The sequence below is a fragment of the Danio rerio genome, chromosome 22 (assembly GCF_049306965.1).
Source record: "Danio rerio strain Tuebingen ecotype United States chromosome 22, GRCz12tu, whole genome shotgun sequence".
In the NCBI taxonomy this organism is placed as follows: domain Eukaryota; kingdom Metazoa; phylum Chordata; class Actinopteri; order Cypriniformes; family Danionidae; genus Danio; species Danio rerio.
The window spans coordinates 4,992,265-5,011,124 of NC_133197.1; the positions used below are offsets into that span (position 1 = coordinate 4,992,265).

General features: G+C 36.8%; 1 protein-coding gene and 1 long non-coding RNA gene across 3 annotated transcripts; both read right to left on the reverse strand.

Annotated features, from left to right (window-relative positions):
• On the reverse strand, window positions 1-5,974 carry LOC797394 (uncharacterized). Of its 2 annotated transcripts, XM_068216395.2 has the most exons (7): window positions 5,612-5,974; window positions 3,043-3,357; window positions 2,116-2,415; window positions 1,607-1,909; window positions 1,120-1,416; window positions 594-890; window positions 1-504 (listed from the first exon to the last, which is right to left on the reverse strand). In XM_068216395.2, exons 1-7 carry the CDS (start codon window positions 5,709-5,711, stop codon window positions 353-355), a joined length of 1,764 nt encoding a protein of 587 aa, XP_068072496.2. In that variant the 5' UTR covers window positions 5,712-5,974; the 3' UTR covers window positions 1-352. The 2 variants fall into 2 exon arrangements, with proteins under 2 accessions (XP_068072496.2, XP_068072497.2); XM_068216396.2 differs by lacking the exon at window positions 1,607-1,909.
• Window positions 5,975-7,023: 1,049 nt separating this feature from the next.
• LOC100332941 (uncharacterized) lies at window positions 7,024-18,208 on the reverse strand. Its single transcript, XR_012397641.1, has 7 exons — window positions 18,056-18,208; window positions 12,334-12,648; window positions 11,402-11,701; window positions 10,887-11,195; window positions 8,053-8,352; window positions 7,617-7,913; window positions 7,024-7,527 (listed from the first exon to the last, which is right to left on the reverse strand). It is a non-coding gene; the product is annotated as an uncharacterized lncRNA (long non-coding RNA).
• Between the last annotated feature and the right edge of the window lie 652 nt (window positions 18,209-18,860).

Sequence of the window (18,860 nt, forward strand, 5' to 3'; positions counted from 1 at the left end):
TTTACATTTAGACAGAGAAAACTTTATTGATGAAGACAAGCAAATACATCTGACAAATGCACAGTGAAGTAAGATCTGTGTCTTATTTTAGAGAAATATAAACAATAAATCAAACTGAATCTGTAAAATAGTAACACTACAAAACAAACATGAAAAATTCAATCATATATAAAATGTTCATTAGTAAAGCCTGTTGTACTGAGCTAAATGAAAGCAAAGCTTTGTATTTGAAGTCTGCTGCTGTATTTATGTCAAACCCTCACATGAGCTGCATCAGAACCATCAGGTTCATCTAAAATCTTCAAAATAAATGAAGCTGAAATGACTGAAAGCAGTTCTCTGACATCATCATTCAGGTTTGTGATGCGTGAATATGTGCTTGATCTTGTTCAGCTCTTCTGGATCTGATGTCATAAAGCACAATAATGACAGTAGCCACGCCCACCAGAACAGAGAGGACCAATCGGATCACAGCTTCAGTAGGACCACAGCAGTGAACAGAGCCTGAGGAACAAACACATCAAACTGAGCTCAGATCAGTCAATAAAGCTTCATATCAGCACTGCCATCCACTAATATCAGCTCTGCTGTACCTGAACATGTGGGACAGAGTTGACTGATGTCCAGATGTTGAGTCTGGTTGCTGATGGTGTTGTTGATCACACAGCTGTAGGTGTTTTTCTCCTGATATTCCACCTCCAGAGGTAGAGAGAGACTGATGCTGAGATCAGACACACTGATGCTGGACAATAAACTGTTTCCTTTGTACCAGGAGAGACTCACAGCGCTCACATTCACCACTGAACACAGCACTGAACAATACTGCACTGATGAAGATGAGGATGAAGGACATTGAGAAGAGTTGAGGATGAGGACAGGAACAGGCAGAGCTGAAAACACCAGAGAATAAAGAGAAATGAGGAGAAATCAAGAGACTGAAGAAGACAAGACCCATCCACAGTAGAGCATTGAACAACATCTAATCTAGAGTCTGAACAGCATTTGAGTTTAATCTGGATTTAAAGATGAAACAATAAAACAACATTTCAATGATCATCAGACATTAGTGTAGATCTGTTTCTGAATAAATAAAACCTGTGAAACCAATATTAAACTCACCAACAGTGAGAATGAAACTCCTTATTCTCTCATTGTTGAACCAAAGTTTATAATCTCCAGCATCTTCAGTTCTGGTGTCTGTGATGGTCAGAGATCCAGTTTTATTGTCCAGTTTCAGTCTGTCTCTGAATCTCTTAACAAGAACATCATCAAATACAGAGTATCTGGGTCGTTTATTGATTTCTGCTATTAAAGTGTCTTTATCTCCAAACATCCACTGAATCCGATCAATATTCTTCAGTTGAGTGAGATCAGAGTTTAGAGTGACTGAATCTCCCTCCATCACTGATATTTCTTCTGCATCAATAAACACAGAAACAGGGTTTTTGTCAGATTAGGATCATTAAAGCTCTATTGTTGTGTCTGAAAATTTATTTTAATATCATAAAACAACAGAAAATAAACAAAAACAGCAAAGAACTTTGTGGATTAAAACTACAGCTGGTGATTAAAAGAGGAAACCAGATGAAGCCCATTTATAACTCACTATAGACAATGAGACGGAAATAAACAGTAATATAGTTGGTCTGTAGTTCATAATAATCAGCATCTCTAGTTCTGGTGTCTGTGATGGTCAGAGATCCAGTTTCATTGTCCAGTTTCAGTCTGTCTCTGAATCTCCCATCAAGAACATCATCAAATACAGAGAAACTGTTTGCCGTTACATTGATTTCTGCTATTAAAGTGTCTTTAATCCTCCACTGAATCTGATCATCATTCCTCATTTTAGTAACACCAGAGCTCAGAGTGACCGAATTTCCTATTTTCACAGACACTTGTTTTCTATTTCCTGTATCACCAAACACATGAAGAAGAAACAGAAACAGATCATGATTAACAGACACAGATTAAGACGGCCATTTGATGATTTACAAAAGTAAATTTACATTTGAAATTAATATAATAAACCAACAAAAACAAAAGCAGGTTTGGGTTAAAAACTGTGTCTTTGTGCTGATTAAAATATAAATCAGATCAAACTAATATTTAACTCACCCAAAACTCTCAGTTTAACAGTGTTGATTTCAGTGTTGATCTGTACTTTATAATCTCCAGCTTGTTCAGTTCTGGTGTTTGTGATGGTCAGAGATCCAGTTTTCTTGTCCAGTTTCAGTCTGTCTCTGAATCTCCCATCAAGAACATCATCAAATACAGAGAAACTGTTGGTCTGTTTAGTGATTTCTGCTATTAAAGTGTCTCCATTTCCAAACCTCCACTGAATCTGATCATCATACTTCAGTTCAGAGACACCAGAGCTCAGAGTCACTGAATCTTCCTCCTCCACTTCTATTTCATCTTCATCATCAAACACACAATGAGAACAAATATCAACATTCACATAGTAAGACTTAAACTGAAAGCTGTGATCATTTATTGTTCATATTGTGATGCAGTTCCTAGAGAGACAGAATATTAAAAGACAAAACAGTGGGTGTGGCTTGTTTTCTTCTACTGCGAGCTGATTGGATATAATAAAGTAGGCATTTCAGTCAGAAAGATGGAGAAAAGGGTTTGGGGAGAGTTATCACGACCTAACAGACTCCTCCTGCTCACCATTACAGTTTGTTGTCAAAACTGACAGCTGAAGGGGCGTGGTTAAGCATGTTAGCCACGCCCAATACCTCAGACAGACCTAATCTAGAATTTAACTGAAAAAAAAAACAGGAAGTGCATTCTCAGATTTCAGTTGAAGATTAGAAGGCCAGACTATTCTTTTTATTATTGACATGCACTGAAGAATTGTTCACCACACAACTAGCAATGTGAGCGAACAAAATCAATATGGTTAGTTTTGATTTCATGGAGACTCTAAAATTAATATAATAAAACAAAAGAAGAGACTCACCAATGCATAATTAACGTGGAATAATATTGTACTTAGTGATTAAAAAATAAAGCAGCTAAAACAAATCTTCAACTTACAAGAGACTACAAGACGGAAAATGCTGATCATCTGGTTGGTCTCTAGTTCATAATATCCTTCATCTTTAGTTCTGCTGTCTGTGATGATCAGAGATCCAGTTTTCTTGTCCAGTTTCAGTCTGTCTCTGAATCTCCCATCAAGAACATCATCAAATACAGAGAATCTGTTTGCCGTTACATTGATTTCTGCTATTAAAGTGTATTCATTTCCAAACTTCCACTGAATCTGCTCATCATTCTTCAGTTCAGTGAGTTCAGAGCTCAGAGTGACTGAATGTCCTTCCAGCACTTGATAATAATCATCATCAAGTCCACCTGCAGAACAGAGTTTGTCAGATTAAAGTGTTAAATCACAGGATGTTGGTTTGGTAAAGTCGTCTCTAAAACACTTTTGATCATTCAGATGAGCAGTGAATATTATTCTGAAGGTAATGATGATGATGTTGTTCAGTTTTTGATCTTCATATTAATTTGATTGAATGTAATCTCTAATAACAGATCTTCAGTTATTTCTATATCAGTGAATCCACTTTCTTCATCATCTCAGGTCATTCAGAGTAAGAGAGGAGATTCCTCTGCTGTTCTTCAGGTCTGTGATAATGAGTTTGATTCAATACTGTGACTCTTTTTGCTGTAGGAGTCTGTCAGGAACGCTGAAAACAAGCTTGTTTAATCCATTAAAATCTGCTCTAAGATTTTAGGTCGACCTCTAGAAAAGCTGTAAGACTCAGTCTATTAGAACAACCTGATGAGATCAGCTAATAATATCATGTCTGATCCTGATCATGTTCTGCATAACGAGTTTAAATTATTAGCATTGAAGCAGAGGTGTAGAGTTCCCAGATTTAACAGCAAAGCAAAAACACTCTTCTGTTCATCAAGCAAGCTGATAGTTCAATCAAAAGCTATATATTAAAAAAACCAAACTGATAACGTTAGCGACTGGATGTGGACGTGTTGAGTCACGTGACAAAGTTGCAAATCCTTTAACTTCATGCAAATGAAGAGCCTGTAGATCCTGGTTAATGGTTGCCAGTCTGCTTGATTATGGTTACTACTGGGCCGCTTTAGTGTATTCTGTGACAGATGTGACCTTTACATCAGAGTTACAAAAATCTACATGAGGAGGTTTATAATTAGCAGAAATACAGATATTACAGAAGAACGCATAAGCTGATCTGCGTACAGTGTAAGGTTCAATGTTTTCCATCATCAGATGTGATCGTTACTGTTGCTGTAATCAATCTGGCAACCTGTGTGTGAGTCAAGTCTGTGGAGGAAGGGCCGGGGGGAAACCCTCTCCAATAATGAAATAAATAAAAAGAGTTTGATCTGTAAAACCTGTATAATATTACCAATTATCTGTCAATCCCAAACACAGCATCTTTAAGCCAGGCTCACACTGTAATAAGAGGGATTTGTAATGCTCATTTATGCACACGGGCTTCAAAACGCTCCAGTGTCCCTGTATCTGTAGTTACACGCAGTAAACAGCGGTGAGTTCGGTGAACTGATGACCTTCATAGCCAATCACAGTCATTTCTGTTGAGCATGTGAACACAATGGCAAATCAGCGCTGTATAAGAACGTGCTCAGCAGCGCTCAAATGTTAAAAGGAAATGGACGTTATTAAATTTTCAGTATCGATTGGTACCGAATTCCAGTTTCGTGACGATCCTAATCACTGTACATTTTACATTCTTCTATGGCCCAATACGTAGCTGCTATATCAGGGATGTCCAAACTCAACTCCTGGAGGGCCGCAGCCCTGCTCCAACACACTCACCTGTAGGTTTCAAACAAGCCTGAAGGACTCACTTAGTTTGATCAGGTGTGTTTAATTAGGGTTGGAACTAAACTGTGCAGGGCTGCGGCCCTCCAGGAAATGATTTTGACATCCCTGTGCTATGTGTATTGAAAGAATGCTGATATGATATATGAAACACATACAGTGGCTGGCAAATATATTGGGTGCATATGTTTGTAAATCAGACCTTGAAATAGTCAGTGACCATGGCGTGATGAAACTGACTCTTAAAGGGAATGGGAGATGAGACTCTGGTTTAATGCACATCATGCTCAAAACACACGGATAAATCATTATGAGAATGAGGACAACACTTTTAGATCATGCACCAGCACATAGAGCCAGATCCCAGGAGTGAATTCGGACACACCCTTAGTGCTTCTGCATCATGAGCTGTAGACATCACGCTTAGATCAGTAAAATAGAGCCCATAATATATACTGCTATAGGAAGGATATAAAGATGGCTGACTATGCACTGCTCATTCAGGGCTAAATCAATATTAAGAGAAAAGATCATCAGCTTAAACAACAAAACTGACAATATGTAGATTAATAATCAGATCTTTGTGCTGATTCAGAATAAAACTCTGATTTGCAGGAACTGAAGTTGATCTGAACATTACACACAGAAAACTTTCACTTCAGATAAGAATCACATCACAATTAAAGCTAATGATGGAGCTTTTTAATCAACTATTAGAACAAATAAACACTGAATCTGTTGCTGAAAGAACTGTAATAAGAGAGATTAAGAACTCACCAACCAGACGACACAAACAGAGCAAAACTAACTTGAGAAACATTTTCTTCATCAGTTCACTGAAGAGCTCAAGATGGCAGCTCTGAAAATGTCTGAACATTCTCCAGCATGAACTGAGATATTTATCTGATTTAATATGAGCCCTCCTACAACCTGTTTCCGTTTCTCTTAACAATCTTCTTTAACATCATAAAATGTGCTGATCTTACTTTTTCAGATGAATTCTGGCCTTATATGGAAACTAACAGCAGAAGAGAGAAACGCCTCATGAGTGTTGATCTGATATCTGCATCTGCTGCTGTTATTTAGTGTTGTGTCCGTGATATTTGACCCTGAACTCTTATTTGATTTTATGTTCATTCATACTGTATAGAACGGGTTTTTCTAACAGCCGAATAGTTTAAATTCCAATGCAGAGTCATAATCTCCAATAGAGTAAAGACAGAAACAGCTTGTGAAGCGTCGAGCGCCGCCTGCTGGATGAACTGTGGAGAGACTCTTATATTTGTGCTTGTGGGAAAATATGTCCTTAAATAAGAAAATAACTGCAACCTTGTTTAGAGTGCACACTTACTGCAAATGTACAGGTTAAATATAGCGAATATAATCATTAAGTTAATATATTATTATCTAAACCCACTTGCTGTGAATGAATTATTGACTTGTGATGCTAAAAGTTTTGTGAACGTTTATACCACACTTCAAAACAGTCATGAAGAGTTTCAAGATAATATGTGCCTACCTTTAATAACAGCGTGTCTGTCTTTTGCTAATTAGCAATTAGCCGATAGCGTCCTGTTCTTCTCCAGGTTTCTTCAAGTTGGTGAGCGATGAATCTTGAAGAAACTCTCAGCGCCCTCTGCTGGTGAAGATACTCATTACAGGACTGCTGTAACCTGCAACAAAGTGTACTAATTTGGGTTTTTACGGTGTGTGATCGCTCTGTAAAACGGGGAAATGTCCAGCTCGAGTTTTAACAATAATAATAATACTCTTATCAGTATAAAGAGAGCTTAAATGACAACGTAAACATTATCGATGAAAGGATCTTGATAGGATGGACATCTGATCTGCACAATAATAACACGACAGGGTAAAGTATAATAAGATGTGATCTAAAAGTCCTGTAAGTGTTAGAGAGGATAAATCAGTGAATCAGCCATCTTTTATCTCGACACACATTTAATAGCACTAATGCTCGAGTTGCAGTTTGATCTGAAATCTTTCAGGGTGGAAAGATCAGCAAATGAAAACATAAAGCCATTACAAATAAATGAAGATTATAAGTGAAATGACGTCATGATTTATGTTTGTGAATTTGTGCAGATCATGAAGATGAAGATTTCTGCTCTGCTCAACTGTTTTACTCCTCCAGAGGGCGCTCGACACAATCAAATACAACATGAAGAGACTTTACATTTAGACAGAGAAAACTTTATTGATGAAGACAAGCAAATACATCTGACAAATGCACCGTGAAGTAAGATCTGTGTCTTATTTTAGAGAAATATAAACAATAAATCAAACTGAATCTGTAAAATAGTAACACTACAAAACAAACATGAAAAATTCCATCATATATAAAATGTTCATTAGTAAAGCCTGTTGTACTGAACTAAATGAAAGCAAAGCTTTGTATTTGAAGTCTGCTGCTGTAATTATGTCAAACCCTCACATGAGCTGCATCAGAACCATCAGGTTCATCTAAAATCTTCAAAATAAATGAAGCTGAAATGACTGAAAGCAGTTCTCTGACATCATCATTCAGGTTTGTGATGCGTGAATATGTGCTTGATCTTGTTCAGCTCTTCTGGATCTGATGTCATAAAGCACAATAATGACAGTAGCCACGCCCACCAGAACAGAGAGGACCAATCGGATCACAGCTTCAGTAGGACCACAGCAGTGAACAGAGCCTGAGGAACAAACACATCAAACTGAGCTCAGATCAGTCAATAAAGCTTCATATCAGCACTGCCATCCACTAATATCAGCTCTGCTGTACCTGAACATGTGGGACAGAGTTGACTGATGTCCAGATGTTGAGTCTGGTTGCTGATGGTGTTGTTGATCACACAGCTGTAGGTGTTTTTCTCCTGATATTCCACCTCCAGAGGTAGAGAGAGACTGATGCTGAGATCAGACACACTGATGCTGGACAATAAACTGTTTCCTTTGTACCAGGAGAGACTCACAGCGCTCACATTCACCACTGAACACAGCACTGAACAATACTGCACTGATGAAGATGAGGATGAAGGACATTGAGAAGAGTTGAGGATGAGGACAGGAACAGGCAGAGCTGAAAACACCAGAGAATAAAGAGAAATGAGGAGAAATCAAGAGACTGAAGAAGACAGAAAACAACATTTAAATGATCAGACATTAGTGTAGATCTGTTTCTGAATAAATAAAACCTGAGAAACCAATATTAAACTCACCGAGAGTGAAAATGAAACTCTGTTTTCTCTCATTGTTAACCCATAGACTATAAACTCCAGCATGTTCAGTTCTGGTGTCTGTGATGGTCAGAGATCCAGTTTTCTTGTCCAGTTTCAGTCTGTCTCTGTATCTCTCATCAGGAACACCACCAAACACAGAAAATATGATGCTTTGGTTTGTAATTACTGCGATTAAAGTGTCTTCATTTCCAAACGTCCAGTGAATCCAATCATCATTCTTCAGTTCAGTGAGTTCAGAGTTTAGAGTGACTGAATCTCCCTCCTTCACTGATATTTCCTCTTCATCATCAAACACACAAACACAAACAGGGTTTTTGCCAGATTAAGATCATTAAAGCTCTATTGTTGTTTCTGAAAGTTAATTATAATATCATACAACAAAAATATACAAAATAGCAAAGATGTGTGTGGATTAAAATTACACCAGGGCCCGGTTTTTCAAAAGTAATCCACTAGGATTTTGGATAAGGGATTGGATCAAATCTTGAAAATGGGTTTTTCAAAAGAAAAAGCGGATTACATAATCGGATTAGATCACGTAATCCAATCTTGGTTTTGATCCGGATCAAACCTTTACTTTGGGTTTTTCAGACATTTTTGTGGGATTTGGATAACTTTGATCCAAAAAACCTGGATTAAACTGATCCCATCAGAAGGCTGGATTTAGTGTGGATTTCATGTCCAAAATGTAATGAAAACTTAAAAAATGTATTAAATAATACTATTTTTGGATCATGCAGTATCTTACGAGATATACTATTTATTCATAAGGTTTTAATTTTATTAGTTCATCTGTCAGGCTATAGTGATTATAGGTTTTAACGTATTTACCCTTTCAGTATAGGCCTACAGCAAAATAGAAAGAGTTTGGCCTCATAAAATAATCCCCCAAGCAGCTGTCAAAATTGACCAAAAACAGTAAAATTTTTTCCGTCACTAATTGATATATATACACATCACAATGGAAAATATATATATTTTTTAGAATATTTATTAGTGATGCCTGCAATGATTACAGAATAACCAAAAAAAAGCAAAGATTGGCAATTCTAGATTTTAGAAATCTCTTTCAACAATTGCAAAAAAAAAAAAAAAAAAGCAGAGCAACAACTGACTCTGACCAAACTGCAGCAAACCAAGGCCAGACTTGAGATTCGCCTACTAAAGGCTGCGCTCAGACAAGCTACTCTCTCCACATCAGATGAGGAAGTCTGAAATTATTGTGGAGTTTTTGACATTAAGTCTTTTTTTTTTATAATTATTATTATTATTTTATTATTCATTACATTTTCTTAGTTTTCATTTCAAATAAAAATAAAGTTATATTGACCCCACACTGGCTATTCTACTTGTTGCTCTTTACATAGGCCTATCTATCCATCTACATTGTGATTGAGCACTGGTTATCCAGATTCAGTGATCCTGAAAAGTTTCATCCGGATCAGATTCATCCAATCCAATGTTGCTTTGAAAAACTGGCTCAAAAAGTAATCTGGATTACATGATCACGCGTAAACTGGATTACGCGGGCACTGGGCCCGGTTTTTCAAAAGGTTTAATCCGGATAAAATTGATCCGGATTTAGTAATTCTGTTTTTGCGATCCGTGATCACGTAATCCAGCTTACTTTTTGAGCCAGTTTTTCAAAGCAACATTGGATTGGATCAATCTGATCCGGATAGGAACTTTTCAGGATCACTAAATCTGGATAACCAGTGCTCAATCACAATGTAGATGGATAGACAGGCCTATGTAAAGAGCAACAAGTAGAATAGCCAGTGTGGGGTCAATATAGCTTTATTTTTATTAGAAATGAAAACACACATTTAAAAAAAAAAAACAATAAAAACCCCACCCCATCCTCTTCCAGCAGTCCGTTTATCTGAGACCAACAACACAAACACTGTACATTGAGGTATTTATAATAAGGTACAAATATAGATATAAATAAAAAAAAAGACTTAATGTCAAAAACTCCACAATAATTTTAGACTTCCTCATCTGATATGGAGAGAGTAGCTTGTCTGAGCAAAGCCTTTAGGAGGTAAATCTCAAATCTGGCCTTGGTTTGCTGCAGTTTGGTCAGAGTCAGTTGTTCCTCGGCCAGATGAAGCTGTGCTTCTGCCCTTTCAGTCTCTTTTTGCAATTGTTGAAGGTGATTTCAAAAATCAATGATTGCCATTCTTTGCATTTTCTTGGTTATTCTGTAATCATTGCATGCATCACTAATAAATATTCTAAAAACAAAAATATTTTCCATTGTGATGAATATATATATCAGTTAGTGACAGAATAAAATGTATTGTTTCTGGTCAATTTTGACAGCTGTTTTGCTGTAGGCCTATACTGAAAGCCTAAATATGTTAAATCCAATAATCACTATAGCCTGACAGATGAACAAATAAAATTAAACCCTTATGAATAAATAATATATCTCGTAAGTAGGGTTGTAATACTGCATGATCCAAAAATAATATTATTTAATAATTTTTTAAAGTTTTCATTACATTTTGGACATGAAATCCACACTAAATCCAGCCTTCTGATGGGATCAGTTTAATCCAGGTTTTTTGGATCAAAGTGATCCAAATCCCACAAAAAGGTCTGAAAAACCCAAACTAAAGGTTTGATCCGGATCAAAACCAAGATTAGATTACGTGATCTAATCCGATTATGTAATCCGTTTTTTCTTTTGAAAAACCCATTTTCAAGATTTGATCCAATCCCTTATCCAAAATCCTAGTGGATTACTTTTGAAAAACCGGGCCCTGGTGATTAAAAAAGAAAACAGATGAAACACATTTATAACTCACCATAGACAGTGAGACGGAAAATAATATCAATATAGTCGATCTTTAGGTTATAATTTCCAGCATGTTCAGCTCTGGTGTCTGTGATGGTCAGAGATTCAGTTTTATTGTCCAGTTTCAGTCTGTCTCTGAATCTCCCACCAAGAACATCATCAAATACAGAGAATCTGTTTGCCGTTACATTGATTTCTGCTATTAAAGTGTTTTTATCTCCAAACCTCCACTGAATCTGCTCATCATTGTTCAGTTCTGTAACACCAGAGCTCAGAGTGACTGATTTTCCCATTTTCACAGACACTTCTTTACTCTTTTCTTTATCACCAAACACACAGAGAAGAAACAGAAACAGATCATGATTAACAGACACAGATTAAGACAGTCGTTTGATGGTTTACAAAAGTAAATCTTTATTTGTAATTAATATAATAAACCAACAAAAACAAAAGCAGGTTTGGGTTAAAAACTGTGTCTTTGTGCTGATTAAAATATAAATCAGATCAAACTAATATTTAACTCACCCAAAACTCTCAGTTTAACAGTGTTGATTTCAGTGTTGGTCTGTACTTTATAATCTCCAGCATTTTCAGTTCTGATGTCTGTGATGGTCAGAGATCCAGTTTTATTGTCCAGTTTCAGTCTGTCTCTGAATCTCCCATCAAGAACATCATCAAATACAGAGAATCTGTTGGTCTGTTTATTGATTTCTGCTATTAAAGTGTCTCCATCTCCAAACATCCACTGAATCTGATCATCATTCTTCAGTTTAGAGACACCAGAGCTCAGAGTTACTGAATATTTCTTCTCCACTCGTATTTCATCTTCATCATCAAACACACAATGAGAACAAATATCAACATTCACATACTAAGACTTAAACTGAAAGCTGTGATCATTTATTGTTCATATTGTGATGCAGTTCCTAGAAAAACGGAATATTAAATGACATAACAGTGGGTGTGGCTTGTTTTCAGCTACTGCGAGCTGATTGGATGTAGTAAAGAAGGCATTTCAGTCAGAAAGATGGGGAAAAGGGTTTGGGGAGAGTTATCACGACCTAACAGACTCCTCCTGCTCACCATTACAGTTTGTTGTCAAAACTGACAGCTGAAGAGGCGTGGTTAAGCATGTTAGCCACGCCCAATACCTCAGACAGACCTAATCTAGAATTTAACTGAAAAAAAAAAAAAAACAGGAAGTGCATTCTCAGATTTCAGTTGAAGATTAGAAGGCCAGACTATTCTTTTTATTATTGACATGCACTGAAGAATTGTTCACCACACAACTAGCAATGTGAGCGAACAAAATCAATATGGTTAGTTTTGATTTCATGGGGACTCTAAAATTAATATAATAAAACAAAAGAAGAGACACACCAATGCATAATTAACGTGGAATAATATTGTACTTAGTGATTAAAAAATAAAGCAGCTAAAACAAATCTTCAACTTACAAGAGACTACAAGACTGAAAATCCTGCTCATCTGGTTGGTCTCTAGTTCATAATATCCTTCATCTTTAGTTCTGCTGTCTGTGATGATCAGAGATCCAGTTTTCTTGTCCAGTTTCAGTCTGTCTCTGAATCTCCCATCAAGAACATCATCAAATACAGAGAATCTGTTTGCCGTTACATTGATTTCTGCTATTAAAGTGTCTTCATTTCCAAACTTCCACTGAATCTGCTCATCATTCTTCAGTTCAGTGAGTTCAGAGCTCAGAGTGACTGATTTCCCCTCCTGCACTTGATAATAATAATCATCAAGTCCACCTGCAGAACAGAGTTTGTCAGATTAAAGTGTTAAATCACAGGATGTTGGCTTGGTAAAGTCGTCTCTAAAACACTTTTGATCATTCAGATGAGCAGTGAATATTATTCTGAAGGTAATGATGATGATGTTGTTCAGTTTTTGATCTTCATATTAATTTGATTGAATGTAATCTCTAATCACAGATCTTCAGTTATTTCTATATCAGTGAATCCACTTTCTTCATCATCTCAGGTCATTCAGAGTAAGAGAGGAGATTCCTCTGCTGTTCTTCAGGTCTGTGATAATGAGTTTGATTCAATACTGTGACTCTATTTGCTGTAGGAGTCTGTCAGGAACGCTGAAAACAAGCTTGTTTAATCCATTAAAATCTGCTCTAAGATTGTAGGTCGACCTCTAGAAAAGCTGTAAGACTCAGTCTATTAGAACAACCTGATGAGATCAGCTAATAATATCATGTCTGATCCTGATCATGTTCTGCATAATGAGTTTAAATTATTAGCATTGAAGCAGAGGTGTAGAGTTCCCAGATTTAACAGGAAAGAGCTAAAACACTCTTCTGTTCATCAAGCAAGCTGATAGTTCAATCAAAAGCTATATATATATATTTAAATGCTAACGTTAGCGACTGGATGTGGACGTGTCGAGTCACATGACAAAGTTGCAAATCCTTTAACTTCATGCAAATGAAGAGCCTGTAGATCCTGGTTAATGGATGCCAGTCTGCTTGATTATGGTTACTACTGGGCCGCTTTAGTGTATTCTGTGACAGATGTGACCTTTACATCAGAGTTACAAAAATCTACATGAGGAGGTTTATAATTAGCAGAAATACAGATATTACAGAAGAACGCATAAGCTGATCTGCGTACAGTGTAAGGTTCAATGTTTTCCATCATCAGATGTGATCGTTACTGTTGGAGGAAGGGCCGGGGGGAAACCCTCTCCAATAATGAAACAAATAAAAAGAGTTTGATCTGTAATACCTGTATAATATTACCAATTATCTGTCAATCCCAAATACAGCATCTTTAAGCCAGGCTCACACTGTAATAAGAGGGATTTGTAATGCTCATTTATGCACACGGGCTTCAAAACGCTCCAGTGTCCCTGTATCTGTAGTTACACGCAGTAAACAGCGGTGAGTTCGGTGAACTGATGACCTTCATGGCCAATCACAGTCATTTCTGTTGAGCATGTGAACACAATGGCAAATCAGCTCTGTTTAAGAACGTGCTCAACAGCGCTCAAATGTTAAAAGGAAATGGACGTTATTATTATTGTTAGTCTGTGAACAATATTCCCTGAAAACTAACTGCAGAACAAACACCTACATGTAAACGTATATGACCATGCCAGTTCTCCTAATCTCTTAGAGTAACATCTCCAATTTCGGTTAAAACAGTTTGTCAGAAAAACTACAGCCTGTGCTCCATCTTTTAATAATACTATGAGACATATTTAATTTGTATGAAAAATTGATGAAAGTCTTTATTAAACTCTCTCTTTATCATTTGTCATCTTTATTATTTGTTTTCTGAAAAACTGAACCTTTTTGCAGTTATTCACCTGATTTTCTGTTTAATTGAGGTATAAATATGACATTTTAGTGACATATTAAGAACTGATTTTTGCTGGGTAATCTTGTTGGATTGTTATTATAACTTCACTTTTTGATGTACCGAAACTATTTCCTACCATTTTGTCAAATTGCTTTATTTACACTTTTTAACTGTAAATTTTATTACAGTTTTATAAATAATAAAAATACTTTGAATTAGAAATTAGGACTTTTAATTCTTAGAATAAAGAAATGAAGAGTTCAGATGCCAAAACCTCTAAATGCCATGTAAAATGAGCATTTTTCTCAGCCTCGTATATTTATGTTCAGTTATTTCACTTTAAATCAATGAAAAGAACGTATTTGTCACTATAAAAGTAAAATCACTGAGTCCACACACAGAAGTTGGAGAAAAATTATAATTTTAGAAGAAAATATTAAATGGCATTTAGAGGTTTTTGCATCTAAACTCTTCAAATATGTAAATATACTTATTTTTAAAATACATTTTTTATCATAATTTTCTTTGGGAAATCTGTTAACTTGACTTTAATGAAAAACTGAAGCCTAAAGGCAAATAACAAACTGACCATTTAAATAATAAGATAAATTCAAGTTCAAATTCAAATTCAATAATCCAACTTTTGGTTTTTCAAACCACCTGACCTCCCTTGGCTGCGTGCATGACTATTTAATTGAACTTAATAAATTGTAAGAAGAGAGGATTACTTAATAATACATTTTATTAGCAGTTAAATAATAAATAGCAATATATATATATATATATATATATATATATATATATATATATATATATATTAGGGATGTGCGGAGCAGCCGGTATTTGTATTTGTATTTGTATTCGAGTAAAATTCAAAATGGCGCAAAAATATATATTTTCTCTATTACACTTCTAATTTACGTTATAGTAAAAGTATTGTTTAATTATACCCATTATATAAATTATAGATATGCAATATTGGTTGTTGTTTTTGAACATGTGACAAGAAATGTCATTGAAAAGAAAATAACATAGAAGCCATTATCTCATCCATGGTTAAACCAACAACTAATAAAATACCATTGTGAATATTATGAACCCCACCACCACCGTTCTTGTTGAAGGACACTGAATAGACAGAATAAAAACAAATAATACTTCAAAAAACTGTTCTTCTTCTGAAAGAACTCTTTTCCAATGGACAGAATTCCAAAAACTAAAATTAACTAAATAAATCTAAATAAAACCCTGCCTGGGGGATCTGGCAGAACAAAAGTATTCTATATAATACTAAAAGATACAGCCCTGCTACTGTCATCTGCCAGCCACAAAACAGACACAAAGTTTGTTTGTTTGTTTTTTTTATGTTTGAAACTGACTTGCTGGGGCAGAATGTGGCTGTGTTGATGGTTTGGTGCTTTTGGAGGATTTAGCAGAGCATAGCTGTGCTGATTGAGGGGATTGATGCTTGTGGTGGGTTCACAGACAGTATCAGGAGAGGATGCTTTTAGTGCATGTGATAATGCATTACATAGAAGGTTGCGCGGTGGCACAGTGAGTAGCACTGTCGCCTCACAGCAAGAAGGTTGCTGGTTCGAGCCTCGACTGGGTTCTCCCCATGTTGGCGTGGGTTTCCTCCACAGTCCAAACCAAGTGTGCCGCAAGCCTGCGTTTGAGTGAAGGTCTCGGCCGTTAGATCGCCTCCTGGGGGCTGGCTGCAGTACAAGTCATAAAGCCCGCCTCCTCCGTGTTAATGAAGGAGACTTGAGCCCAAATAAAAAAAATTATTACACTTGCAATAAAATGTCCCGAAAGATGGTTAAGGTCGATTAAGGCACTGGTTATTGTGCTGAAATAGGTGCAGATCTTCATTTTTGTAAACAGTTTGTTTTTAGCAGTAATTTAATGCTGGGCGTGTCATCGTGATTGACAAGTGGTGATTGACAATTTCTCAAAGAAAACCGTCTGAGCTTCGGCAGAAGACTGAAGTAGACTGAAGTGTTATTATTCGATTTCTGTGTTATTTTACCATGACAAAATGAGTTCAGCAGTAAACTATAGTTTCTGACATACATGATCCTGGTGGAACACTGTTTATTCGCTAAGTTCAGAGCTTTTTTCGGGCTTTATTAGTTTGCTGATACACGCCTAGCCACCCAGATAGCAAAACACAGTTCCGGCTAGATTCTCGCCTGCCGGAGACTTATTTCTTAGAGCTCAGACTGACTACCTCTGCTGGACCTACTCCGGATGCCAGGACTTACTACCCAATTCCAGCCCGAGTCAATCGAGCCAGATGCGGCGGCCGAGCGAGCCGGCGCTGCCGCATGCGAGCCGGAAAGCAAACGCATGCTGAGAAGTTCGGGGGGCGTGGTCGATTTTACATAAAGCGTTTGGTTGGAAGCTCGACTCCGCTCATTTTCGCGGCTCCTCCTCTGGCTCCATCAGACAGTCCTTCTGCGCATGTCAAGGCTCCAATTTCAGCAGTCTTTTGCGACAGTTTGTGCCCGTCAAGCAGGCGTTTTGCCCTCAAAGCGTTCAATGGGAAAAAGGGCTGTCGCGTCGTCCATATTTTTTACAGTCATTGGTCCAATTCAGGTGACACATGCAATTCAGGTGAATTGGGTAAGCTAAATTTTCACTATTATATGTGTGTGAAAGAGAGTATATGGATGTTTCTCAGTGCTGGGTAGCAGCTGGAAGGGCAGCCACTGCGTAAAACATATGCTGGATAAATTGGTGGTTCATTCCACCGTGGCAACCCCAGATTGATAAAGGGACTAAGCCGAAAAGAAAATGAATGATTATGCATAGAAGATGTTGACAGATGTTTAATATCTCTGCCTCTGCCGATTTCACTTTTGCACACATTATACAGTATTACTTTGTTTTATCTGCAGCACCACTGACTGTAAAATGCTTCCACAAAGAACATGAAGTTTTATTTTTTTACTGGTGGAGGACCAAGAAATGGCTCAGCAGCACTCTCACTCTTTTTCATGGTGCCCAAATGTATTTGAGGAGTTTCAAGTTAATAAAAAGTGACGGGAAGCTATGCTAAGGTTAACTAGCCAATAGCATATATCTTGCTGTCTGCAAAAGACAGTAATGTAGACGTACCATATAACTCCCATAAGTGCATACTATTCGACACAACTGCACAATCATCGTTTTAACCTTTATAAACGAACGTTAATGTTACTCTGTCAACAGTCTATTGTCTAAATTACCGCGCTAACAGAGCTAACGTTTCGTAAACAGAGCACCCGATTGCAAACTTCAAAAATGCAGCGTAATGGAAAATCCCGAACAAACTCCGCTACAATTTTATAAACTGCATCTGGAACCCAATTAAGGTACAAAAATCTATTTAACAAAAATACTGATGCAGAGAAGTGTTTTTTTTTCGCTCAGCCGAGCCGAGCCAGATCCCAGAAATGAATTCGGACACACCCTTAGTGCTTCTGCATCATGAGCTTTAGACATCACGCTTAGATCAGTAAAATAGAGCCCATAATATATACTGCTATAGGAAGGATATAAAGATGGCTGACTATGCACTGCTCATTCAGGGCTAAATCAATATTAACAGAAAAGATCATCAGCTTAAACAACAAAACTGACACAATATGTAGATTAATAATCAGATCTTTGTGCTGATTCAGAATAAAACTCTAATTTGCAGGAACTGAAGTTGATCTGAACATTACACACAGAAAACTTTCACTTCAGATAAGAATCACATCACAATTACAGCTAATGATGGAGCTTTTTAATCAACTATTAGAACAAATAAACACTGAATCTGTTGCTGAAAGAACTGTAATAAGAGAGATTAAGAACTCACCAACCAGACGACACAAACAGAGCAAAACTAACTTGAGAAACATTTTCTTCATCAGTTCACTGAAGAGCTCAAGATGGCAGCTCTGAAAAGGTGTGAAAATTCTCCAGAATTAGCTGAGATGTTTATCTGATTTAATATGAACCCTCCTACAACCTAACAGCAGAAGAGAGAAACGCCTCATGAGTGTTGATCTGATATCTGCATCTGCTGCTGTTATTTAGTGTTGTGTCCGTGATATTTGACCCTGAACTCTTATTTGACTCTTATTGGATTCACTTTCTTGATTGTAAAGTTGTTGTTTTTTTGTTGTTTTTGTATGAACTGTAAAAATAAGAGGCTCATATAAACAAGAGAAATAAAGCACAGAAACACTTCAACCACAATCAACTGACATGATGACAAATGTCCAGCAGAAACACCAAACCACATCACCAGATGATGAAGAAGAGGAAAAATGAACACAAGTAAGACTGAACAATATTTGAATCTCCAATAGAGTAAAGACAGAAACAGCTTGTGAAGCGTCGAGCGCCGCCTGCTGGAGGAACTGTGGAGAGACTCTTATATTTGTGCTTGTGGGAAAATATGTCCTTAAATAAGAAAATAACTGCAACCTTGTTTAGAGTACACACTTACTGCAAATGTACAGGTTAAATATAGCGAATATAATCATTAAGTTAATATATTATTATCTAAACCCACTTGCTGTGAATGAATTATTGACTTGTGATGCAAAAAGTTTTGTGAGCGTTTATACCACACTTTAAAACAGTCATGAAGAGTTTCAAGATAATATGTGCCCACC